The 27,529-nt window shown below is 44.4% G+C and overlaps 1 protein-coding gene across 1 annotated transcript in view; it reads right to left on the bottom strand.

Moving 5' to 3' along the window:
• LOC143280261 (uncharacterized) overlaps positions 1-21,254 on the bottom strand; it is a 37,245-nt gene extending 15,991 nt beyond the window's left edge. The window contains exons 1-5 of the mRNA XM_076584892.1: positions 20,909-21,254; positions 19,323-19,619; positions 18,314-18,553; positions 10,703-11,143; positions 9,765-9,945 (exon numbers count right to left, since the gene is read on the bottom strand). Coding sequence (XP_076441007.1) covers positions 9,765-9,945; positions 10,703-11,143; positions 18,314-18,553; positions 19,323-19,619; positions 20,909-21,254 — 1,505 coding nt within the window. The remainder of the gene's footprint in view (positions 1-9,764; positions 9,946-10,702; positions 11,144-18,313; positions 18,554-19,322; positions 19,620-20,908) is intronic.
• Positions 21,255-27,529: the final 6,275 nt, after the last annotated feature.

Genomic DNA, 27,529 nt, shown 5'->3' with positions numbered 1-27,529 from the left:
TCCTCTGTGAATCTTGTTTACGTGAAACGCACTTGCATGTTTGTCATAATCAATAGCATTATTATTTTGTTTATATGTCATAAGTATGTCAAACATATATGTGTATATCTGTATATATGTAATTATATGTATGTAATATGTAGTAATTTGTTTTCTTTTTTGAAGCCCAAGAAAACAGATGGAAAGCATTAGTATTGTTTCACTGAACTGCCAAGGTCTTGCCGGTTTTAAAAAAGAGAAGAGATGTCTTCCATTACCTAAGACAGAAGAAACATTCCATTTGTCTTCTTCAGGATACACATTTTGATAAAAAGATTGAATATCAGATAAAATGTGAATGAGGATATACATTTTATTTTGCATCCTTTAACTCTCAGTCAAGAGGTGTTGGTGTCTTATTTAATAATAATTTTGATTTCAAAGTTAAAAAAGTATTCAAAGATCCTAACGGTAATTATATATTTGTTTCACTGACAACCATGGACAAAGAATTTCTTATCATAAGTATATATGGTCCCAATAGAGATACCCCTGAATTCTACACAGATTTAGAAGAAAATATAACAAAAGTTGGCTGTCCAAATTTAATCATTGGAGAATATTGGAATTTAGTACTTGATCCAAACTTAGATTATTATAATTATAAACAAGTAAATAACCCAAAAGCTAGAGAAAAAGTTGACGACATTATTTCAGATTTAGACCTTGTATACATATGGAGAGAATTAAATCCTGAAAGTAAACGATTTACCTGGCGCAGGACTTCTCCTTTACAGCAAAGCAGTCTTGATTTTTTCCTTTTGTCTGAATGCTTGATTCATCATGTACAAGAAGCAGATATACAATACGGATACAGAACTGATCATTCTATGATAGTATTAAAGTTAGAGTTTGGAAAGTATATTAAACGTAATACGTTCTGGAAATTTAATAACTCCCTGCTTAAAGATGCTGACTACGTTAATGAAGTCAATGAAGAAATCACTGCAGTTCTTGAAGAATATGCTCTGCCAGCATATGACAGAAACAAAATAAAAAATATCCCAACAAATGAAATTCAGTTTACGATATCAGACCAACTAATCTTGGACGTTTTATTGGTGAAAATAAGATCAAAAACGATAGCGTACGTCACAATGAAGAAACGAAAAACAGCTGAGAAAGAAGACAAACTAGATCTAGAAATATGTTTATTAGAAAGAAAAAAGAGTTCTATCGAGCGAAGAAAGCCAAAAATTAGAAGATTGTAAAGTAGAACTGACGGACATTAGAAGCAAGAAAATGGAAGGGGTATTATTACGCTCGAGGGCCAGATGGAATGCTGAAGGGGAAAAAATTTCTAAGTATTTTTGTGGGCTGGAAATGAGACATTTTGTTAGTAAATGTATGAAAAAACTAACATCAAAAGAAGGAAAAGAGTTGTACGAGCCTCATGAAATTCTGAAGTGCAGTCATTTTACAAAAATCTGTATAAACAGCATACTGTCGACAACTGTGAAATATCTGATATGGTCAGGGAAATACCAAAGTTATCTGATACAGAATCAAACAGCCTTGATGTAGAAATATTGTACGAAGAAGCAACTCATGCTCTTAAAAAGATGAAAAGTTATAAAAGTCCAGGCAATGATGGTTTTTCGATAGATTCTTTTAAGATGTTTTGGAAAAGGTTGGGAAACTTGGTAGTTAGGTCTTTGAATGAATGTTTCAGGAAGGGTGAACTATCGTCGACTCAAAGAGAAGGAATTATTACATGCATACCAAAAGGTGATAAACCAAGGGAATTTGTGAAAAATTGGAGACCAATTTCACTGTTGAACATTGTTTACAAAATTGGTTCTTCTTGTATTGCAGCTAGACTAAAAGTCGTACTGTCCTCTCTTATAAGTGAAGATCAGTCCGGTTTTATGCCAAACAGATACATAGGAGATAATATTAGGCTAATTTATGATACAATCCACTATCTAAACTAAAAAATTGCCAGGTTTACTCCTCTGTATGGATTTTGAAAAAGCTTTCGATTCTATTGATGTGTCATCTATAATGAAAGTATTAAAAGCTTTTGGATTTGGACCGGATTTTTGTAATTGGGTCAACACCTTCTATAAAAACATAAAATCAACCGTTATTGTAAATGGACAGGCTTCTACATGGTTTCCTATCGAAACGAGGATGTCGTCAAGGAGATCCCCTCTCACCTTATTTATTTTTGTTATGTGCCGAAATACTTGCAATAATGATACGAGATAACCCGTTGATCAAAGGAATAGAAATTAATGGAACAGAACATAAAATAGCACAGTTTGCAGATGATACACAAATGATGACCAAAGGTGACCACGTTTCATTTGAACAAATGATTGAAACTATAGACTCTTTTGGGAAGAAATCAGGTTTATTTATGAATACAGGACAAACTCAAGCAATATGGTTAGGCAGCAGGAAAAATTGCAACATTAGAAATTTACCTCATTTAAAAACGGAATGGAACCCGTCAAAATTCAAAATACTTAGAATATGGTTAACAGTAGATCTATCAGACTGTGAAGATATAAACTATGAAAACAAATGATCAGAAATTAGAATTCTGTTTAAGAAATGGATAAAAAGATTAATTACTCCATTAGGCCGAGTGGCTGTGTTAAAATCCCTTATTCTATCAAAGATTATTCACTTATGGATGCTACTACCTAACCCACCTGATAAGTTTATTAGCGACCTTCAAATGACATGTTTCAAATTTATTTGGAACAAAAAACAAGACCGCATTAGCAGAAAAATAACTGTAAAAAAATGTACAGATGGGGGGATTAGGATTATTTGATATAAAGAAATTTATCACAGGTCTAAAACTTAGTTGGGTACACAAGATTAAAACATCAAACCATAAATGGAAAACTATTATACAGACAATATATCCCAAAATACATAATCTTGACCTGTATGGCCCTTGTTTACCAATTCATGATAATTTAAACAGATTCTGGATTCAAGTGTTGCACGCTTACAAAGAGTTTTGTCAAACACATTGTTCTTTCAGACAGACAGGAAGTTAACGCTGAACCAATATTTTTGAACTCAAACATTAAAGTTGGAAATACAGTTTTATTGCATAAAAACTGGTAAGAAAAAGGCATCTCGTGTATCTTCCAATTACTGCACGAAAATGGGGAATTTCTCACACAAGAAGGCAACGTTTTGCAAAGTGAATAAGATTAGCTATGTGAATTTAAAATGGTTCCAGATGAGAATAGTGGTGGTGTGTCCATCGAGATCGATGATGACCATCGTTGTCATCCAGATGGGGGATGGGGGGAGGGTGGTGGTGGGGTGGGGGGAAGGATGCTCATGAGTCTATCTGTGAGTGCGCAGATGGCTGAATAGTCCAATCTGCGCACGAAATGTTCGCTGACAGTTGGGGCAGACAAAGACAGGCATATCATTGTCAGGGAGCTTGTTTGCCCGTGACTTTCTGGCCTGCCTCTTCTGAACAGCTGCAGCAGTCCTGCTGGCCTCGCACAACTTGGCGCCTTTGTGCACAGCAGCGCGCCATTTGTTACGGTCCACTGCAGATTCCTCCCAGGAGTCAGGGTTGATATCAAACGCTTTCAGAGAGACCTTCAGAGTATCTCTGAAGCGCTTCTTCTGACCTCCGTGTGATCTCTTCCCTTGTTGCAGCTCGCCATAGAAGAGCCTTTTGGGCAGCCGATGGTCTGGCATGCGCGCCACGTGTCCAGCCCAGCGAAGCTGGGACTGCATCAGGATGGTGAAGATGCTGGGAAGGGTGGCTTTTGCGAGCACCTCTGTGTCTGGGGTCCTGTCTTGCCACTTGATGTTCAGTAGCTTCCTGAGGCATGTTGTGTGGAAGTGGTTCAGCTTCTTGGCATGTCGTTGGTACACTGTCCAAGTTTCGCAGCTGTACAGTAGTGTGGGGAGAACTACTGCTCTGTAGACCTTTAGCTTGGTCTCAAGACTAATGCCTCTTCTGTTCCAGACATTTGCATTGAGTCTACCAAAAGTTGCACTTGCTCTTGCAATCCTGACATTCACTTCATCGTCGATGGTCGCATTTCGTGACAGTGTGCTGCCAAGGTATGTGAACCGCTCCACCGCACTGAGTCTCTGACCGTTGACTGTGATGTTGGGCTCAACGTAGGGTTTCCCTGGGGCTGGCTGATGGAGAACTTCAGTTTTCCTCGTGCTGATGGTAAGGCCGAAGTTCCTGCTGGCAGTGGCAAACTTGTTGACGCTGAGTTGCATGTCAGCTTCAGATCCAGCGTTGAGGGCACAGTCATCAGCAAACAAAAAGTCTCTGATGATGTCTGTCATGACCTTCGTTTTTGCTTGAAGCCTTCTGAGGTTAAACAGCTTGCCATCTGTTCGGTACTTTAGGCCAATTCCAACATCGCCATCTCTGAAGGCATCAGTAAGCATTGCAGAGAACATGAGGCTGAACAGCGTTGGAGCCAGGACGCAGCCTTGCTTGACACCATTTGTGACAGGAAAAGGAGCAGATGTTTCACCATTGTCCTGGACTCGAGCCTGCATGCCTTCATGGAATTGGCTGACCAAGGAAATAAATTTCCGAGGGCATCCGTACTTGGCCATGATCTTCCACAGTCCCTCTCTACTCACGGTGTCAAAGGCCTTAGTGAGGTCGACATAGGTGGAGAACAGATCAGCATTTTGCTCCTGACATTTCTCTTGCAGCTGCCTTGCAGCAAACACCATGTCGGTGGTTCCGCGCTCTTTCCGGAATCCACATTGGCTCTCAGGCAAATGACCTTGGTCAAGGTGTGCTGTGAGGCGGTTTAGTAGGATCCTGGCAAGTATCTTGCCTGCGATGGAGAGCAGGGAAATGCCCCGATGGTTATCACAGGCTTGCCGGTTCCCCTTTCGCTTGTACAAGTGAATGATAGATGCATCTTTGAAATCCTGGGGGATCGTCTCTTCTTTCCACATGAGTGAGTACAGCTGATGAAGCTTCTCAGTCAGCACAGTGCCTCCATCCTTGTAGACCTCTGCTGGTATGGAGTCTGAGCCAGGTGCTTTGCCACTGGATAGCAGACGGATTGCTTTCTGGGTCTCAAGAAGTGTTGGCGGATCGTCCAGTGCTTCGTTGGTGGGGACTTGTGGGAGACGGTCTATGGCTTCATCATTTATGGAGGAAGGGCGATTTAAGACACTGTTGAAGTGCTCAGCCCATCGTTCGAGAATGTTCTCCTTCTCGGTGATCAAGGTATTCCCATCTGCACTGAGGAGGGGGGATGATCCTGAGGATGTGGGGCCGTAGACTTCTTTTAAGGCATCATAGAACCTCTTCATATCGTGCCTGTCAGCATATCCCTGGATCTCATCAGCTTTGTCACTCAGCCACTTATCCTGCATCTGGCGTAACTTTTGCTGAACAGTCCTGCGGATGGCATTGTACGCATCCTTTTTTGATGTGGACTTTGGGTTGCTCAGGTGGGCTTGATGCAGACGGCGTTTCTCATCCAGAAGCTGCTTGATTTCATCACAGTTTTCATCAAACCAGTCTTTGTGCTTTCTGATCATGGGTCCCAGGGTCTCTGAAGCTGTACTATAGATCAGCTCACGCAGGGTCCTCCAGTCAGACTCCACATTCTGGTTGTTCAGAGAGGCGGATTCCAGACGATCTTCCAGCAGCTCCACAAAGGACTGTTTGATGGTGATGTTTTTCAGCTTAGCGATGTTGAGCCGTTTTGGAGCCTTCTGGCCTTGGGGGCGTCTCTTTGGCTGGATTCGAATATTCAGCTTCGAGACTACAAGGCGATGGTCTGTCCAACACTCGGCGCCGCACATGGTCTTTGTTACACGTACATCTTGCCTATCCCTTTTCCTGACGATGACATAATCGATGAGATGCCAATGCTTTGAGCGAGGGTGCATCCATGACGTCCTGTTACGGGTAGGGAGGCAGAAAACTGTGTTGGTTATCAGCAGTTCGTGCTCTGCACATGTCTGAAGCAAAAGCAATCCATTTGGGTTGCAGTGGCCCACACCATGCTTTCCAATCACTCCATCCCAGGAGATGTAGTCAGAGCCAACTCTAGCATTGAAGTCCCCAAGAATGATGAGCTTGTCTGCTTTAGGGATGGCAGCAATGACAGAGTGAAGGTCCTCGTAGAACTTCGCCTTCACTTCATCCGGGTTGGTCATGGTTGGGGCGTAGGCACTGACAATGGTGAGGTGCTTCTGGCCAGATGCCAGTGGGAGTTTCATGGTCATAAGCCTATCGTTGACTCCCTTTGGGATTCCAGCTAGCTTGCTGACAAGTGCTGTTTTTACTGCAAAACCAACACCAGCCTCACGTCGCTCTTCGCTTCCTCGTCCACTCCAGAAGAAGGTGTAACCAGATCCCCGTTCACAGAGCTCGCCTTCGCCTGCAAGCCGAGTCTCACTCAAGGCTGCGATGTCGATATTGTATCTGGCGAGTTCGGATGCAACTAGTGCTGTTCTCCTTTGGGGTCTGTCTGCGTTATCTCTGTCCAGGAGAGTCCTTATGTTCCAAGCACCAATGGTGAGAGGAACGATCCTTGTTTTTTTCTTTTCTTTCTCTTTGTTTCGACCGCTGATGTAGGGTCCCCGCCAGCCGCGGTATGCTGGCCAGGGTGATATGGAGCAGGCAATTTTTAGGGCACCTTTTCTAGCCCCTTCCTCATGCTAGGGAGGTGAGCAGTGCATTCCTAAAGAGGGCTGCTCAGACGCTCAGACGGCTGCCGAGCTCCATCGCTGCTCCTGTCGACGAAGAACGACCCTATGGCCTGAGCCGCCTGCGTGCAGGTCTGCGGCTGCGACTGCCAGTGTACCCACACCTGTCGTTTCGTCGCTCGCCTGTCGCCACAGGACTTGGGGGTGATGAAATGATGAAGGATGAAAGGTCATTTTGGATGACTGATGACTTGCGCGATGAGTTTGTTTAAAGTGAAGAGGAGTTGCGCAACGTCGACCTCACTCTCTCGTCCGGGTCCACCAATTTCCAGTGGCAAGACTAAGTCGAGACGACTGGAGGATGAGCACGGATGCAGTGGATGACCAAGATATCCTTTCGGTGTCTCATCTTGCTCTCTGCACTCCACAGTGCGTTGCTGTAACCGCCTTCCTCTCCGTTGAGAATAGTACATAGAATTATAAGTACAAACACGTCATTAAAAAGAATGAAACTTACAGACAACGATATGTGTAGTTTTTCCAATATGCATACAGAATCTATCCGCCATCTTTTTTGGCAGTGTGATGTTACACATAACTTTTGGAAAACACTAGAATCATGTTTAAACGATAAATGTGAAAACGCACAAAATGTAAAATTTACTGAAGACTTTATTCTGTTTGGAGCCTCAAACAGTGTTGCCTCTGATGACATCCTTGATTTCATTGTTCGAATTGCAAAACAATTCTTATACAAAAGCAAACTAAAGAAACAAATTCCGCAATTTGAAGTATTCCTAACACAACTTAGATTAAGATATAAAACAGAAAAACATGCATCACATTTACTTATGAATAATGCCAAATTCTTAGCAAAATGGTTCTGTTACATGCCATTAATAGAATGTAATAATATTGATACATTACCATCCAATACAGAACCCTAACAAATCTTGTTTTGTAATTTGTAGTTTGAAAAAACTAACCAAATTGATCAAAAAGCAAGACAGCTAAAACTATTTTTTTCCTCCTTTCTTTACATCTTCAGAAATAAAAGACTTGAATTCTGACACCTATGTAAAACACATTAAATTATGTGACAATAGTAATACACCTGCTTGCATATTAAATTGCTTATTTCATTTTTTTTCATGATAACACCTAAATATATTTTTAATGTACGAATATAGAGACAAATGTGTGTGTGTGTGTGTGTGTGTGTGTGTGTGTGTGTGTGTGTGTGTGTGTGTGTGTGTGTGTGTGTGTGTGTGTGTGTGTGTGTGTGTGTGTACGTATATATATATATATATATGTATGTATGTTTGTATATATATATGTATGTGTGTATGTGTATATATATATGTATATGTTTCTGGTACACATATATCAATAGCATTGGTCTATTTCATATGGAGCACTGTAGAGTAAAAATGAAGAACCTTTTTTCCCCTCTCCCTCTGAGATTTCTCTTCCTCTCTTCTCCCCTTATTCATTTATCTTTTTTTTTCTATCTATCTTTCTTTTCATATTTAAATATGTCCTTCATATTTATAAACACATGAACCTCTAATATATAGAACTACTAAGGACATACAGTTAACGTTATACAACGTTAATATATAAAATGTTGAATACATAGTTGATTTGTTCATGATGCATATTTTCTTGTTATGTAAATTTATTCTGTTATTTATGTGAAAAATGTAAACGCAAAAATGAATTTAGAAAAGTTTGAAAAAAAAGAAAATTTGAAAATAAAATTTTTGATTTTGTCAGAGATCAGCATGGTGTTACATTGTGATGAATTTTGAATTTTTGAAAAGGAAGATGACTTTGGTGAACTTGCATGGACCCAGTAGTGGTGACAGACCAGACTTTTTTGAAAGAATTTGTGAACACACAGAACGTATTGGTAATGATCATGCTATAATTACTGGAGACTGGAACTGTACTTTGAATATGAAATAAGATGTAAGGAACTATTCAAGTACAGAAGGACAAGGAGACGGAGAAAAATTTGTGACATCATGACAAAGTATAATCTTTTTGATGTTTCTAGAGAAATATATCCAGACAAAAGAACATTTACCTGGCTTACATTTAACTCAATAAATCGAGCAAGGCTCGATTATTTTCTAATAACTAAAGAAATGCTAATTGAAGTCAATGATGCTAATGTTGAACCAGGATACAGTTCAGATCATTCTTTGGTTATATTACTTTTGAAAAAAGAACAATTTAAACATGATAGACCTTTCTGGAAATTTAATAATAGCCTGCTGAAAGATAAAGAATATATCTTGGAAATTGAGAAGACCATCAGTGATGTAAAAAAAGCAATATGCAGTACCAGTTTATGATTTAGACAACATTGACAACATTCCAAATGATGATCTGCCTGTCCTGATTGATGACCCAAGGCAAACTTCATAAGTATTGTCCTCTGGCAAAATTTTGTGGCAGAAATTCACTCTGACAGGTACACAAATATATATATGCATGCACCTATGGCCTGACTAGCGCGTTGAGTTATGCTGCTGGTTAGACATCGAACTAGCAGATGTGGTGTAATTTATATGGATTTGTCCGAATGCAGTAACGCCTCCTTGAGAAACTGAAACTGAAACTCAGTGTCTGTTTCGATTTGAAAATTGCAAGACACCACCAACGCACCCTCTCCCTCATTTTCTTACTGACAATGCTTACATAGTCAAGGAGCCATTCTCTAGAGCACAGGCTGTTACATCAGCTCTAAACCGACAATTCACATTAATATGACGCAAAAAGACTTTGGCAAGAACACACCAACAAAATCCTATGGTAATTTCTATAATTCTGACAGGGTTCAAACCCACAACTTCAAAATCAGCAGTCTGTAAGAATTAACAGTGTGCCATGACATACAAAATACAACCTTTTCTGTTCTGATTAAAATAACTGTTACAATACTGCTTACACATTTGAATACTAGAACAGTTTTGAAAGGACATTATGCTTCTTTACATGAGGTTTGGTATCACCTCAAACTGTGATTATCCTGTGGAAGGATTTCACACTGAGCAATTCTTAGAGTCGTTGTTGTGAATACATTTCACATTCTGGGCACAGCACGGATTTCATAAGAGCACGGAGCACAAGTTATTCCAAACACTCCTTCCAGAGGTGGCAGCTGTCCCTCTTCCGCTGGCAGGAAGCGGAAGTGCTGGATGAGAGTGGCCAGGTACAGGAACAGTTCCATCCGGGCCAGGGACTCCCCCAGACACATACGGCGACCTGTGGAACATAACAAATTAATGGTCAGTTTATTTTCTGATTTCAACAAGATTTTTAATCGTTTTTCACACAAAAATGAGAAAGAAAACAAAAACGTCTATACAAGTCTAAATAGGCGTGGGTAGTTCATTTTATAATGAACTAGTGGCAAACAGTGGAAAAAGACCTCATGCTTGGCGGCAAACTGGCTGAGGACCTCAGGGGATTGAGCACTTTGACTGCCTCCTGTGTACAATGACACGGAAGCATCTAAGTCAAAATAGACTTTCAAGCATGTGGTCATTAGATAATCAAGTTTACAGATTATATTCTTTATTCGTTGGTTAGCTTTAAAGTGAGGCTGAGAATTTCAGAATAATGATTTCTGTTGCTTTCAACAATAGGTAGGCTATAGCAAACGTTAAGAGAAAAAGAAAGAACTTTGTAACCATCCTAATGTTGTGGTACTGATAATAGCATTAAGACTCAACAATGATATGTTGTGGCAAGAATATGTTAAGATATGGAAAAAGAACGAATGTAAAATGCAGTTTGAATCTAAAACCTGAACTAATATTGCTTTTCAACGTAATAAGATACTAATATTGTATTTCGACGTTATTATAACTTTAAGTATGGTGTGACTTTATTTTACTGTTTCTAGAATAATGTTTCCTTATTTATCCTTGTCGTCTTTTTCTTGTCAGTCTACACTCCTCTGTATATCCAGTTCAGTTTTTTAACCAAACATGTGACACTGATTATAGTGAATGGTTACCTGCACCAAATGGAATGAACTCCTCTAGTTTGATCAGTTTTTCATCAGGGTCGATAAATCTCTCAGGCCGGAAGTTCTCAGGATCTCCCCAGATTTCAGGATCTTGCAGGACACAGCTCAGATTTGGAATGATGGTGGTGCCTTTGGGGATGACGTAATCGCGGAACCTGACGTCATAAGCAGCAGCGTGCATGCCAGCTAAAGGAACAACATCCCCTTTCCGCAGCACTTCACAGATGGTGGCCTCCACGTATATCATCTTCGGTCTGTCACGCATGGCGGGCAGGCGGTGGAGTCCGATGACGTCAGAGATTTCCTTGAAGCACTTGTCTTGGACGTGGGGGTTGTGGAGAAAGAATAGCATGGCCCACTGCAGACCTGAAGAAGTTGTCTCAGTTCCAGCAGCAAATAAAGTGGACACACCTTTTTGAAGATTCTCATCTGAAAGAAAATGCATTAGACTGCTTTGAAGCAAGTTTGTGTTGTAATAATAATACTGATGAAGAAGACATATATACAATGTTAAGACAAGAGAAGCAAGGCCTTCAAGACTCACTTGTGATACACTTTTTAAAAAAAATCTAATCGTTAAAATGTGTTCTGTATTTGTTGTAAAAAGCTTCGGGTTAAAAAATTATTTTAAAAAAAGAAGAAAAAAAGTCCTAACCAGATTCGAACCTCGCGTGTTCGGGTGAGAAGAAACTGTCTTACCCATTACACTGTCATGGCTCGTCAACTGACGTTCTAAAATTAAATATTTGAACATACTTTTTTAAAGGGCGATAAACCAATTGCGGTATTCACAGTGAGAACGCTCTTGAAATCATATTATTCTAGTGTATCTTGGGCATTCAAAAAAAATCTTTAAGGGCAATAAAAAAAATTCTTTTTAAGGCCGCGGTAAAAGAGACGTGGCTATCGCCACAATCACACTGCAACATTTAGCCGTTTTCTCTAGATCTAGATAGATGTACAAGTTTAGTTACACTCGCCGGGAATGTAGTATGACACGGTCGATTCAATTTCTCTTTTATGTTCATTCTAGTTTTATAGTTTTAAAGTTGATATTAAAATTTAGTATTTTGTTAAACTAATAACATGTAGAGCCAAGTACAAGTACTTCTAAACGTCGTAAGAAGTGAAAAGGACTTCACTTTGAGAAAAGTCAAGACTGGAATTTTTTTCGTTTCATCATGATCAATTCAAGGGTATTAACTCGCATGGTTTACAATTTTTAACTGTGAATTCCGACTGATTCTGTGGATATTTTTATGGCAATTTGGGGCATAATCCAGTAAGTGATGAGGCGTTCACAAATCTCTCTCTGAATAAATATTTAACGGTCTCCTTCTCCAACTTTCCATCACATGTTATCGTGTATTGTCCATTGAATATAGGATTGAATGGGCAGGTCAACAACTTGAAACAAAATGGCGTCGTTCGCGTTCGCGAAGAATATGAGCACGTGCTTTGAATGTGTATAAATATGTGTATGCAATTGATTTTTGCCCATGACCTTCAGGGCTCAGCCAATAGATCTATAAAGACCACTCGTACTGATTTTAGTATTTTCCGAAAAAGACCACTTGGGTGAATGAACATAGTGAAAGCCCTGTACACCGAGAATAAAACACACAAGCTTTATATATAATGAGTATAATTTCAAAATGTAATGTTTAAGATGAGAAAGATCAGTTTAAAGCAAATTAAGTCCCCTAGCATTAATTACAGATTAATTTCCCTTTTTTACTATCTGCACCAAAACGTTTGCAAAATAAATAAAACTTCCATACTTAGCAAAAGAAGTTCCTGTTTGAACAAAAAATGATAAAGACTGCTCTTCTTGTTGTGTCAGAATATCAGATCAAAGTGCCAAATTTAGAGAATAAAAAAATATATAAATATAACAGTAAATGCAGTTTGCATATAATTTGGCTTTTTTTGTGTGTGTGCCCATCCCAGAGGTGCAATATTGTTTTAAACAAGATGACTGGAAAGAACTGAGTTTTTCCTATCTTTATGCCTAATTTGGTGCCAATTGACAAAGTATTTGCAGAGAAAATGTCAATGTTAAAGTTTACCACGGACACACACACACACACACACACACACACACACACACGCAGACAACTGAACACCGGGTTAAAACATAGACTCACTTTGTTTACACAAGTGAGTCAAAAATGGCTATAAAAAAATGAGGGAAAATATACTAGGGCAAAAGAAAAATATTGCCACATATAGTTTCACACACACATCAATCAACTTAGATGCTTCATTTAAAAGGCCTCTCACTTCTACATCTGATGTTCCTGCAGGTTTGGAAGTGGAATTTTTGTAATGTGCGAAGTGTTTTCCCATGTTTAGATACAGAATTTTCCTTGTTCGTGAGTCTTTCTCTGCAGATGACAACCACAGACAGCAAACCCAGTGAGTCCACTCATAATATTTCTCTTGTTGAAGTTTTAATCAGACATAGGTTAACCTATCTCTATTGTGGAGGGCCTTGAGAGAAACAGGACATACATTAGGACTGTTAATTTAGTTTTTGTTTCTTTTTTACTAGTTTACTAGACCCATTTAAATTCCTTCCCAATAATTATGTGTACATTCATCCATAAAGTTTTTGGAGGGTTTTCTTTCGTTCATGGGCTGTAACTGTCAGGTTCACTCGTACATATGAGTGGGTTTTTATGTGTATGACCATTTCCACCCCGCCATGTAGAAGCCATAAACCGTTTTCAGGGATGTGCATGCTGGGTAACTTATTGTTTTCAAAACCCACTAAACGCTGACATGGATTACAGGATCTTTAACGTGCGCATGTGCATACAAAGGAGGTTCAGGCACTAGCAAGTCTGCACATATATTGACCTGGGAGATCACAAAAATCTCCACCCTTAACTCAGCAGGTGCGCCGAGACCGAGGATCGAGCCCGGGAAAATCAGGTGAGAATCCAGTGTTCTAACCAGTCGACTGTCGCACCCATCACTCCTCGAGTTGACCAGAAACAGTTCCAGTGCATGAAAACAGTACTTCCTAGATGTTAATTAGCAGTTCACATTTTAAATTTTTCAATGGGTCTCATGGCCTTGGTGTTAACACAATCATTCAAATGGAGACGTCCAGAAGGCCCTTTGTGTCTATGATTATGCTGTATATACCAGTGCCCAGAAACGCAGTCGTTCAAGAGAGACAGAGAAAAGAAGCGAAACGAAACGAAACGATAACTTATTTTACCAGGGTAATGAGATAAGCAAAACATATGCTTTTTTTCAGCTAGCCATGGGGTATAAAAAGAAAGAAAATAGGATATGGGGGGTAGGGCTACATCAAAAGAACACATGAGCACAGAACCATGAACAAGAAAGATATTAACGACAAAAATCCACTGAAAGATCACATGAGAAACTAACGAAAAAGACTTCTACTACTACTACTACAAGGTATATATATATATATAATGGTCAGGTCAGGTCTCTACCTGCCACAGGTACCATGTAACCCTGTGCTACCTGTCACATGCGGGCAGATGGAGCTCGACAGCCCGGGAAGGCAGTCCATCTAAGACAAGGAAAAGTCTGAAGTAAAACCCATGAAGTGCTAAGGAATGCAGGACAGTCTCGACATGCATTGACCCTGGGTCCATGGCCATGTCCCGACTTTCAGTAGCCGCGCCCCCGTGCCTCCGAGGAAGGTTTTTGAGCCAGAGGCTAGGACAAGGACAGTCTGATATAAAACCTACGACCTGAGGACCTCACTGTCACCGTCCCAGCTTGCTAGGCTATGGCAGATGAACCACGGGTGTAAAGGGTGGGGCCAGTACTGCGCACACTGCACTCCACCTAAAAATTCCATTGCGCAGGCTTGAAGGACACGTCCACGTCCGCGCCACCAACTATTCCAAGCCCTGTAGCGATGGGAAAGGGGCGAAAACGGCAGGTGGAAGATGTCACTGGAAGCCGCAGTTCCAATCCTGCATGCAGGCGGTTCAGGATATTGGTCGCCTGATTGTTGACCCGGAGGTGACAGCATCACTCGGCAGCACCCTGAACGACCAAGCAGCCTTTTCTAGGGACAGCAGTGCTTGCTCCACACGGAGAGGGGCCTAGAAAAGGTGGTCCAAACAAATGCTCATCTCCATACCCCCCAGTTGGCTAGCCGCGGTCAACGGGCATCTCCAAACGCGGTCGAACAACAATAGAGAAGAAAAGGCCGGCACCTGCCTCACAATTAGGTGCAAAAGGACTACAGGTAGCATGCTGGAACATCCGAACCATGCGTGACTCTGCAGACAGCAACCACCCAGAAAGGCGTTCCGCTCTAGTCGCACACGAACTTCAGAGACTGAACATTGACATTGCTGCCGTCAGCGAAGTCCGCTTTGCAGGGAAAGGCAGCCTCCAGGAACACGGCGCTGGGTACACCCTCTACTGGTCAGGCAAGCCAGAGACCGAGAGACGCCTTTATGGCGTAGGCTTTATGGTCAGGAGCACCATTGCCTCCAAGCTTGAAAACCTGCCAACAGGACACTCAGACCGAATTATGTCCATGCACCTCCCACTACGGAACAAACAGCATGCCACTCTGTTCAGCGTGTACGCTCCAACCCTCCAAGCGGACCCCACAGAAAAGGTCAAGTTTTACACTGATCTGCGCAACCTCGTTCAGAACACCCCTGCTGACGACAAGGTCATCATCCTTGGCGACTTCAATGCCAGAGTTGGCCAAGATTCAGAAGCCTGGAAAGGAGTCCTTGGCAAGCATGGCGTTGGTAATTGCAACGACAATGGGCGCCTTCTTCTCGAGTTCTGTGCAGAGCAGCAGTTTACCATCACCAACACCATTTTCCAGCAGAAGGACAGCCTGAAGACAACGTGGATGCATCCTCGGTCCAAACATTGGCACCTCATTGATTACATCCTGATGCGCCAGAGAGACGTACAAGACGTCCTACACACCCGAGTGATGCCCAGCGCGGAGTGTCATACTGACCACCGCCTCGTCCGCAGCAAGCTCAGGCTCCACTTCAAGCCCAAACCAAAGAAAGGAGGAGCTCCTAGGAAGAAATTCCAGGTCGGCAACTTTCAGTCAGCTGAAGTGAAAGCTGAATTCCAGGCGAAGCTTCAGGACAAACTTGAAGACCCCAGTTGCCCCACAGACCCCTCTCCAGAAGCACTATGGGCACAGCTGAAATCAGCCATCCTGCAGTCCTCTGAAGAAGTCCTAGGGTTCTCGTCGAAAAAGAACAAGGACTGGTTTGACGAAAACAACCAGGAGATCCAAGAATTCCTGGCGAAGAAGAGATCAGCCCACCAGGCTCACCTTGCACAACCGTCTTGTCCGGTGAAGAAAGCAACCTTCCGGCTCATATGCAGCAACCTCCAGCACAAGCTTCGTGAGATTCAAAATGGGTGGTGGACCAACCTGGCAGAGAGGGCTCAGCTTTGTCCAGACACTGGTGACTACCGGGGCTTATACGAAGCCTTGAAGGCGGTGTACGGTCCCTCATACCAGGTCCAGAGTCCTTTGCGCAGCGCAGACGGCCAGGCGCTCTTCACAGACAAGACGTCGATCCTGAACAGGTGGTCGGAACATTTCCAGGCCCTCTTCAGCGCCAACCGCACGGTTCAAGACTCGGCAATTCTCCGCATCCCACAACAGCCAGTGAAATTACAACTGGACGAGCTACCAACCCTAGAAGAGACTGTCAAGGCCATTGAACAGCTGAAATGTGGCAAGGCAGCAGGGGTTGACGGAATTCCGCCGGAGGCGTGGAAGAATGGAGGCCCAGCACTACACTCCAAACTCCACAACCTCTTTGTCTGCTGCTGGGAGCAAGGCAAACTACCACAGGACCTCCGTGACGCAGTCATCATCACCCTGTATAAAAACAAGGGAGAAAAGTCGGACTGCTCCAACTACAGGGGGATAACTCTGCTCTCCATCGCAGGCAAGATCCTCGCCAGAGTCCTCCTAAATCGGCTGGTGCCTACTATCGCCGAAGAACATCTCCCAGAGAGTCAGTGTGGCTTTAGAGCCAACAGAGGCACCACTGACATGGTCTTCGTTCTCAGACAGCTACAAGAAAAATGTCGGGAACAGAACAAAGGACTGTATGCGACGTTCGTCGATCTCACGAAAGCTTTCGACACCGTGAGCAGAAAAGGTCTGTGGGAGATCATGAAACGTCTAGGATGCCCCCCAAAATTCCTCAGCATGGTCATCCAACTACATGAGGAACAGCGTGGACAGGTCAGACACAGCAACGACCTTTCAGAGCCCTTCCCAATTGGAAATGGAGTGAAACAAGGTTGTGTCCTCGCGCCAACCCTCTTCACGATCTTCTTCAGCATGATGCTCCAACAGGCCACTGAAGATCTTGGCAACGACGACGGTATCTTCATCAGATACCGCACTGATGGCAGCCTATTCAACCTGAGGCGGCTACAGGCCCACACCAAGACACTGGAGCAACTCATCAGAGAGCTTCTGTTTGCCGACGATGCTGCCCTCGTCGCCCATACAGAAGCGGCCCTGCAGCGTATAACGTCCTGCTTCGCAGAGGCTGCGCAGCTCTTCGGCCTAGAAGTCAGTCTGAAAAAGACGGAAGTTCTCCACCAGCCTGCCCCACAGGAAGAATTCCACGCTCCTCACATCAACATCGGTGAGACAGAGCTGAAGTCGGTCCACCAGTTCAGCTACCTAGGCTGCACCATCTCGTCTGACGCCAAGATCGACAAGGAGACAAGAGAGTGTGGAACAACAAACACCTGAAGAAAGACACAAAGATCAGCGTGTACAGAGCTGTTGTACTGCCCACCTTGTTGTATGGCTCCGAAACCTGGGTCACCTACCGGCACCACATACGACTGCTTGATCGCTTCCACCAGCGCTGCCTTCGCACCATCCTCAGCATCCACTGGAGTGACTACATCACAAATGTCGAGGTCCTGGAGCAGGCAAAGACTATCAGCATCGAGGCAGTGCTGCTAAAGACCCAGCTACGTTGGGCAGGGCACGTGTCCAGGATGGAGGACCACCGCCTGCCCAAGATCGCGCTGTATGGCGAACTGTCCACTGGCCACCGTGACAGAGGAGCACCCAAGAAGAGATACAAAGACTCCTTGAAGAAAGCTCTCGGTGCCTGTCACATTGACCATCGCCAGTGGTCCGCAGTAGCCGCTGATCGAGAGACCTGGCGACGCACCATCCACCAAGCTGTCTCCTCCTTCGAAAACAACCGCAGGGCCAGCCTTGAGGACAAACGCAGAAGGAGGAAGAACCACGACGCTGCAGCCGCGAACCCAGACCAGACTTTCCCTTGCAACCGCTGCGGCCGACTCTGCTTTTCCCGCATTGGCCTTGTCAGCCATGAGCGTGCCTGCATCAGACGTGGACAACGCCCTTCCTAGATCTTCGTCAGCGAAGCCAGGCCATGAAAAAAAAATATCTATCTATCTATCTATCTATCTATATATATATATATATATATATATATACAACGAGGGAAAGAGAGAAGAAGAAGAAGAATTAGTGTGACTATAGAAGGCCCAGTCACTTTGTTTACTACACAAGTAAACCAAACCTGTTTAAACTTTAGTACGTACCATTCAAAGTTGACTCGACATTTCCAATGACGTTTTGTTCCTTGATCTTATCAAGGTAACTGTAGATAAAATCGGGGTCTTCCACTTTGTCCACCTCCTCATCCAGAGTCTTCCGGTGATCTGCTACAAGGTTGTCAATGAAGGAATGCAAACGTCCAATATTGGTCTGAGCCTCCTTGCCTTTGAACAGGTCACCAGGAATGTACCTCAGAGATGGGATGAAGTTAAGGATGGCAGTTCCTGTATTAACAAAGTGACTTGTTAGTCAGCTTGACGTTTGATTCATATATTTCATATTTCTAAACAACTACGTCCTCATTTGGACAAAGACCAATAATCTATCTCTGTCTCTTTCTTTCTCCCCCTCTCCTCTCACATTACAACCCCTTTTATCCCTTGCCTCCATGCCACGGACTCCTTTCTGTACAAGAAATGAAACCTTTCCTCACGAAATTGACAATGATGTTGTTTTTCTAAATGGATGATCATTGTTAAATGACGGAAAACTGCTACTGTGTTGGCAGTGGTGGATTGACATTATGACTGCAGTTTGTTTCTATAATTACCAAGCTCCTGTTTTGCAATTTTTTTTTCTTTTTTTAATCACAAAGATGGTATACATTTATTGTATAAAAATTGTTATTCGTCTACTTCTGAAATCGACTGATGACGTAGATATGTGAATAAGGCAATGAGTAAATGTTTCCTTGTCGTTGATTATTTGAAAACACAAGATGAAATATCAACAGTATTATTTGTTCTTGGCTCTAAGCATCAATGAAAATTTATTACAAAGCCCGAAGTCTCTCCCTCTCTCTCTCTCTCTCACACACACACACACACACACACACACACTGAAAGATGAACAGTAGCTATGACTTAAAGAGTAACTGATTTCCCATAAGCCATCAAGAAACACCCACCCACCCACCCATCATCCTCACACCCACACACGTACCAACATACATACATATAATCTTTTTATGCACTGAACACAACAAACCCATACCTACTAACAGTTTAAAGTTTTCATCAAAGATCTTCAAGTAGGATATGAACTCAGGATCATCGTAGTGGAAGCGTTTTCCAAACAGGATGGAGCAGATGTTGTTGGAGATGCTAACTTGAGTCATCTGGGCAAGGTTCACAGGCGCACCCTGGTGGTCCTTAATGGCCTGGATGTAGTGAGTAATCTCCTCTTGGATCTTCTCAGCCAGCATGTTCTTGCCCATGCCCATTGCACGGAGAATCTCCAGGCCTGTCTTACGTTGCTCCTTCCATTGGTGACCCGAAGTAAATACAATACCTGTTCAAGTGAAAATAAGTTACTTTTAAGTTATGTTCACACAGAAATTCTTACTCTCTGTCTTTGTCTCGCTCTCTCGTGTATACTTTTGCAACATCAACCCAACAGCTTTTCTTTGAAAGATTCGAACGAGAAAAGCTGCATGGCAGATGGAGCTAATATGTTGCTGCATAGACAATGTTTAAATCAAGGAATGTATAAAGAAGGAAACAGCAACATATAAAATGACAGAAGAAAATCAGTTGAAACTTGATTATTGTAACGGTCTATTGGTTGGTTCACCTAAGAACCTTCTTAAAAAATCTTCAAAACGTCCAGAACCGTGCCGCCAGGTTGGTCTGCAAGTCACCAAGATAGGAACACGTCACACCTCTCTTAGTCTCTTCACTGGCTATGTGCCCAAAACAGAATCAACTAAAAACCTGCATTTATCCGTTTCTCATCTGTTTCTGGCACTGCCCCGAGATATCTTACAGATATGATCCACACATTCATCCCATCCCGTCAGCTGCGTTCTTCAGATACTCATATGCTTCGCACCCCCTCTGTCAGCGTTCTTTCTCTTTTCATGGCTCAACTGTCTAGAACCAACTCCGTGTGCAGATCAAGAACTCATCTTCTTCCACTTCATTCATGTCTTCCATGAAAACCCACTTCTTTAACTAATGTAGAAACCACAGCCCTATCCCATTGTTACCACCGACTTTTCGTGTGCGCGCGCGGGTGTGTGTGTGTGTGCGTGCGTGCGTGCGTGTGTGTGTGTGTGTGTACGCGCGCGCGCGTGCGTGTTAGATTGTCACTAAATGTTGCACTTTTGTCTTGGTTCTGAAGATACTTAATCATGGAAAAGAATGGATCGATTATAAGCACCGTCACTTAATTCCGAGTGACTAATGCTGTGTTTAACAGACCTGTACTCTTGCCACGAGGAAGCAGAAGTTTCTGAGTAAGGTGTCAACGCGTTTGGAAAAAACCCATGTGTGCTACACATCACATCTACTTGGCGGATGCCTGACAGAAGCATAACCAAAGTCAGACCCTTAGTGCATTCATGTATGTTAGTGTACCCATCAGAGTGGATTTCTTATACTAGATTTTGCCAGGGGACAACTATTGATGCCATGGGTTTTTTTTCAGTGCGCTGAGAATATGCTGCATACAGGACCTCAGTTTATCGTTTCATCCGAATGACAAGAAACTCAGTTTGATTTTCAAGTCAAACGTGGGAGAAAGAATGAGAGCAGAATTCAAACTCAGACTCTCTCAAATTACGACGAAAAAGTGATTACCTTTGTTATTGAAGATATGGTCTGACATAAAGGTATGAGGACGATCAGAGAAGACATCAGCGAAGGTAACGAGGGCTTCACGGATGGCGGAATAGCTGGCCAGCACCACCACCATCTTGCTTCCCATGTAGAGACTGAACACGTCCCCGTACTGACGTCTCCATGTCAAGAACTGGGCCCGTGGGTCTTTTGGCATCAGATGCAGGTGTCCCAGCAGGGGCAGGGCGAGTCCAGGGCCTGGAGGGAGACCCGGGGGTCGTCGTGTGGACTTCCACCACAGCAGACACAGCAACACCACCGCCCCCACCAACAGAGATGAGGGATCCAGTGACGGCAACAGTGACATTCTGGGAAGGAGAAGATGAAACTTAAAACTAAAATGAAAATTAGATTCCTTCAAATATATTGAAAAAGAATTAGTAGTAACAAAAAATAGAGGACATTTTACATCATTTATTCTGTGCTCAATCACCTTTTAATTCCAGTAAAAACTCTGTTGGCAATACAAATGATATGATAAGAAACAATATTTTGAAAGACTCCTTTGCAACATACTTTACTCATATTTCTGTTGTTAGTGGATGGTGTAAGGACAGCTACTTTGAAATGAATGTTGGTATGCCAAAAGAATTAGTGTGGTTCGTCCGTCGGGATCGATGAGGACCATCTAGTCATCCTGGGGGTGGGTGAGTTGGGCTCTGTGGGTGCGCAGATGACTGGTCAGGCCAATCCGCGCCATGAAGGTTCTGACGCAGTGTGGACAGAGGATGGTGGCGGCTGTCGGGGACTTGCTTTTCCTGGCCTGTCTGCGTTGCTCTGCTGCAGCGATTCTGTTGGCCTCACAGGATTTGGCGCCTTTGTGGACAGCTGAACGCCACTTTGGTCTGTCCATCGCATTCAGCTCCCATGTGTCGTGGCTGATGTTGAAGGCCTTCAGAGAAGCTTTCAGAGTGTCTTTGAAGCGCTTCTTTTGGCCTCCATGGGAGCGCTTGCCATGTTGGAGTTCGCCGTACAGCAGTTTCTTGGGGAGCCGGTGGTCGGGCATGCGAACTACATGGCCTGCCCAGCGCAGCTGGGCCTGCATCAAGATGGTGTAGATGCTGGGCAAGTTTGCACGAGTGAGCACCTCTGTGTCAGGGATCTTCTCTTGCCACTTTATGCCGAGCAGTTTTCTGAGGCTGGTGGTATGGAAGTGGTTCAGCTTTTTGGCGTGGCGTTTGTAGACCGTCCATGATTCACATCCATAGAGCAGTGTGGTGAGAACTATGGCCTTGTATACTTTGAGCTTCGTCTCCAGGGTGATGCCTCTCCTGTTCCAAACGTTCTTATGGAGTCTGCCGAAGGCAGCGCTGGCTTTGGCGAGTCTAGCATTCACCTCGTCGTCGATGACAACTGTGCGAGAGAGTGTACTGCTCAGGTATGTGAACTTGTCCACCGCGTTCAGTCGTTGCCCGTTGATGAAGATGTTTGGTTCAACGTAAGGCTTTCCTGGAGCTGGTTGGTGCAGCACCTCAGTCTTCTTTGTGCTGATTGTGAGGCCAAAGTTGTCACAGGCAGCAGAGAACTTGTCGACGCTGTTAGCTTCGGAGGCAGCATTGAGAGCGCAGTCATCAGCAAACAGGAAGTCGTTGACGGTGTCTGTCCTCACCTTGGTTTTTGCTTGAAGCCTCCTGAGGTTGAAGAGTGAGCCATCTGTGCGGTACCTGATGCCAATGCCTACGTCAGCGTCTCTGAAGGCATCTGTCAGCATGGCTGAAAACATGAGACCAGGGTGGGGGCAAGAACACACCTTTGCTTGACTCCGTTAGAGACAGGGAATGGTTCTGAATTCTCTCCATTGTCTTGGACTTGGGCCAGCATCCCATCGTGTAGTTGCCATATGATGGTGATGAACTTTCTGGGACATCCGTACTTCGCCATGATTCTCCAAAGGCCATCTCTGCTAACAGTATCGAAGGCCTTGGTCAGATCGACATAGGTGGAGTAAAGGTCGGCATTCTGTTCCTGACACTTCTCCTGGAGCTGCCTGGCAGCAAACACCATGTCGATAGTCCCGCGTTGTTTCCGGAAGCCACACTGGCTCTCTGGTAGGAGACCTTGCTCAAGGTGCGCTATGAGACAGTTGAGTAGCACTATGGCCAGAGTCTTGCCTGCAACGGACAGCAGGGATATTCCACGATGGTTGTCACAGGCCTGACGATTTCCTTTGCGCTTGTACAGGTGTATGATGGAAGCGTCTTTGAAGTCCTGTGGAACTGCCTCATGCTGCCATATGAGCTGGAACAGCTGATGAAGCTTCTCAGTCAGCGCCATGCCACCTTTTTTGTAGATCTCAGCTGGAATGGAGTCTGAGACAGGGGCTTTGCCATTGGATAGCAGACGGATAGCTTTCTGGTTCTCCTCCAAAGTTGGAATGGCATCCAACGACTCACTGACTGGCACCTGGGGGAGTTGGTCAATGGCTTCATCATTGATGGTGGAAGGGCGGTTCAGTACGCTGTCAAAGTGTTCAGCCCATCTCTCAAGGATCCCGTCCTTGTCAGTGATTAGGGTAGAACCATCAGAACTGATGAGTGGAGCAGATCCGGAGGTGGTGGGACCGTAGACTTCTTTCAGGCCGTTATAGAAGTTCTTTATGTCGTTCCTGTCTGCAATGCCCTGGATCTCATCAGCTTTGTTGCTCAACCAGGAATCCTGCATCTGCCACAGCTTCAGCTGGATGGTGCTGCGTGCGCTCTTCAGTATGTCTTTCTTTGACTGTGACTTGGGATCTTCAATGTGGGCTCTGTAGGCTTGGCGTTTGTCTTCCAGCAGCTGCTTGATCTCAGTGCAGTTCTCATCAAACCAGTCTTTGTGCTTCCTGGCAGAAGGCCCCAGGCACTCCATGGCAGTGTTGTACACCGTCTCATGCAGTGCGCCTCACGCTGCCTCCACATTCTGGTTCTCTAGCACGGTGGACTCTAGGCGTTCCTCCAGGGTGTCAGCAAAGCTCTGCTTGATGTTGCCTAGCTCCAGCTTGTTGACATTCAGGCGTTTGGGTGCTTTCATGCCCTGAGGCCGTCTCTTGGGCTGGATGCGGAGGTTGAGTTTGGAGACGATAAGGCGGTGGTCTGTCCAGCACTCGGTGCCGCACATGGCCCTCGTGACTCGTACGTCCTGCCTGTCCCTCTTCCTGACGATGACAAAGTCGATGAGATGCCAATGCCCAGAGCGAGGATGCATCCATGACGTCCTGTTACGGGTAGGGAGGGAGAAGACGGTGTTTGTGATAAGAAGGTCGTGCTCGGCACATGTCTGGAGAAGTAGTTGACCATTGCTGTTACAGTTACCAACACCATGCTTCCATATCACGCCTTCCCAGGAGGTGCTGTCACAGCCAACTCTCGCGTTAAAGTCACCAAAAATGATGAGCTTGTCTGCGTTGGGAACAGAAGTGATGACAGCGTTCAGGTCCTCGTAGAACTTGTCCTTGATCTCATCTGGGTTGGTCATGGTGGGCGCGTAGGCACTGACAATGGTGGTAAACTTCTTCCCGTTGCATAAAGGGGGTTACATCGTCATCAGGCGATCGTTCACTCCTTTCGGGGGGCCAGCCAGCTTGCCAACGAGGGTCGTCTTCACTGCAAAGCCAACTCCAGCCTCACGTCTCTCCTCAGGTCCACGACCACTCCAAAAGAAGGTGTAGCCTGCACCTCACTCACAGAGTTCGCCTTCTTCTGCCAGTCTGGTCTCACTTAAGGCAGTGATGTCGATGTTGTACCTGGCTAGTTCACTCGCAATGAGTGCTGTGTGTCTCTGTGGTCTGTCTGAGTCGCCTCTGTCCAGAAGCGTATGCACGTTCCATGTGGCAATGGTCAATGGGGTGCTCCTTGTTTTCTTCTTTCTTTCCTTTGTGCGTCGACCGCTTGAGTAGGTATGCTGACTAGGGTGGTGTGGAGCAGGCAATGTTTAGGGCACCTTTTCTAGGCCCTTCCTCATGCCATGGAGGTGAGCAGTGCTGTCCTGAAGAGGGCTGCTCAGTCGCTCAGGGGGCTGCCGATCTCCACCGCTGCCCCAGTCCGTGAAAAACGACCCTATGGCCTGAGCCGCCTGTGTGCAGGTCCGCGGCTATGACTGCCAGTGTACCCACACCTGTCGCTTCGTCGCTCGCCTGTCGCCACAGGGCTTGGGGAAAATGATGGTATGGAATGAAGGATGACTGATGACTTGCGTGATGACTTTGTTTATAGTGAGGAGGAGTTGCGCACCGTCGACCTCACTCTCTTGTCCGAGACCGTCTGTATCCAGTGGCAAGACGAGGTCAAGACGACTGGAGATGGAAACGGATGCAGTGGATGACCAGGATGTCCTATGTGCCTCATCCTGCTCTCAGCACTCCACAGTGCTCTGCTGCAACCGCCTTCCTCTCTGTTGAACCATGAAGGTTTCTTCCGCAGAGTCCGCCGGATCCAGTCTTCACATGCTTGGGTAGACAAGCCCTAACTCACCAAGGGTTTGAGACCCGTCGGCTACCTTCACCTAGTTTAGCCAGCCTGTCAAAGTCGTTGCCCGGGGGTTGGAAGAATTAGTAACAGATTAAAGGAAGACAGATGACAGCTTTGCACCTGTGAAACTAAACAATGAGCATGTGGAAGTTGTGCCATGTTTTAAATATTTAGGTATAACAACTGACAACCAACTTTCTTTTAATGAATACAGAGACATGATTGTGAAGAAGGCCAGCAACATGTATACCTGCTTTGGAAGCTTGGAGTATTTCATGTTAGTCAAGATATACTTCAGAACGTATTTTAAGTCTTATCAAAAGCATTTTAATCTTGAGCATTGTTTCTTGGTCAGAAGAAGTCTCAGTATGGAAAGCTGAGGATGGGTAGCAGTAACTATACAGGCCTTTGTGTGTGGTGATGGTGAGCAGCTCTTGAGAGTTTCAGTTTCAGTTTCAGTAGCTCAAGGAGGCGTCACTGCGTTCGGACAAATCCATATACGCTACACCACATCTGCCAAGCAGATGCCTGACCAGCAGCGTAACCCAACGCGCTTAGTCAGGCCTTGAGAGTTTTCTTCAACCTCCATCTGATGACAGGCCTGTGTCAGATCTAACTTGGAGAAGATCTTGCTGCGTGCCAGTGTGGTGAAGAGGTCCGAAACCTTGGGAATTGGGTATTGGACCTCCGTCAAGGCAAGGTTTCACTGCAGCCTTATAGTCTCCACGGATCCTGACTTTTCAGCCTGTCTCTGGGACAACCACAATAGGTGATCCCCATTCTCTGAATCTGACTCTCTTAAGGACACCTTCCTTCTCCAGTCTATCCAGTTCTGCCTCCACCTTGGGACGGACAGCAAATGGAACCGGTCTGGCCTTTACAAATTTGGTTGATCCCTGTGGCCTTAAATTTCTTCAAGGTATCCAAGCCTTCACAGAAGACATTTTTATATTTGGAGAGATCTATCTCCACTGACCGAGTTGAGCTGATGGTGTTTAGTGTGCAGATACTTGGTTGATCCAACTTCAGCACAACCAGCCATTCTCTACCCAGTATGGGGGGTTGGCCTGTCACATCAGCCACCACGAGCTCCAATCCATGCTTCTTTCCCAGATGTTGGACGTCCACTGCTGCTACCCCCAGGCCAGGGAGTGTGTCTCCAGAGTATGTCTGAGGTGTGATCTCTGTTGGGCAAAGACACACTTCCTGTCCTAAGGCTCGGAAAGAATCTTTTCCCAATACTGTTCTTGCTGATCCCGTATCAATTTTAAATGCAAGCTGTTTGTTGTTTACTGGCAACAACGTCGTCCACGCCTTCCGGCCAGCTTTGGCATCTGTGTTGTGGAAGATACCCCATGATTCCTCAGTCCATCTCATCCTGTCCCTCTTCTCTCCCTTCTTGTTCTTCTTGAATAAAATGGTTCCTGGCGCCAACAGCAGAGCGGCACATTGACTGCAGGTGATTCCTTGACAGCTGTGGCATGCATATGTTTTAATTTATGCACTGGGTAGGGTCGTGGCGTTGCCCGCATCAATATCAAGTTCTGGCGCCTGTGGCTCTGCAGCCCTGCGACAGCCTTGCAATGTGAGACGCCGTCTTTCTGCTGTGAGCGTTGTTGCCCCGAGTCTGCTACATCGATTATCCACAAAAAAATATTGTCCCTGAGTGCCTCATTCAAACATTGCTCAAATTCTGTCTGCAGATGTTTTTTTCAGGTCTGCAACAAAATCAGACTGCTGCTTTCTGTGGGCCTTTGATAGTTCCTGGTGCAGAACATCCTTGGGTTTGAACATGAGACTTCAAAATGTCTTTCAATTAATCTACAGTTTCTTCAGGTGGCATCCGTTTGGGAAACTAGTGATTTGAGAAGTTTTTATGTTCTCTGCCCAGCTCAGTAAACTAATGAGTGGGAAGTTTTGCGTCCTCTCTTATGTTGGCCATAAACAAGTCTAGACGTTCAGTTCATGTATCAAGATCACAACTGGTTTCATCAACCTCCTCTAATCTCCGATTTTCGACCGTCGACATTCTAATCAAACAGTCAACAAGCGTCAACTGAAAACAACCACAACACACCCGACATATAATTTTCTGTAGAAGAAAACGATTCATGATCTAATTTTGATTCGGTCTTTG

The sequence above is a fragment of the Babylonia areolata genome, chromosome 3 (assembly GCF_041734735.1).
Source record: "Babylonia areolata isolate BAREFJ2019XMU chromosome 3, ASM4173473v1, whole genome shotgun sequence".
Lineage (NCBI taxonomy): Eukaryota > Metazoa > Mollusca > Gastropoda > Neogastropoda > Buccinidae > Babylonia > Babylonia areolata.
Note: the sequence above shows the minus strand (reverse complement) of the source record. Positions and strands in the feature narration are given on the sequence as shown.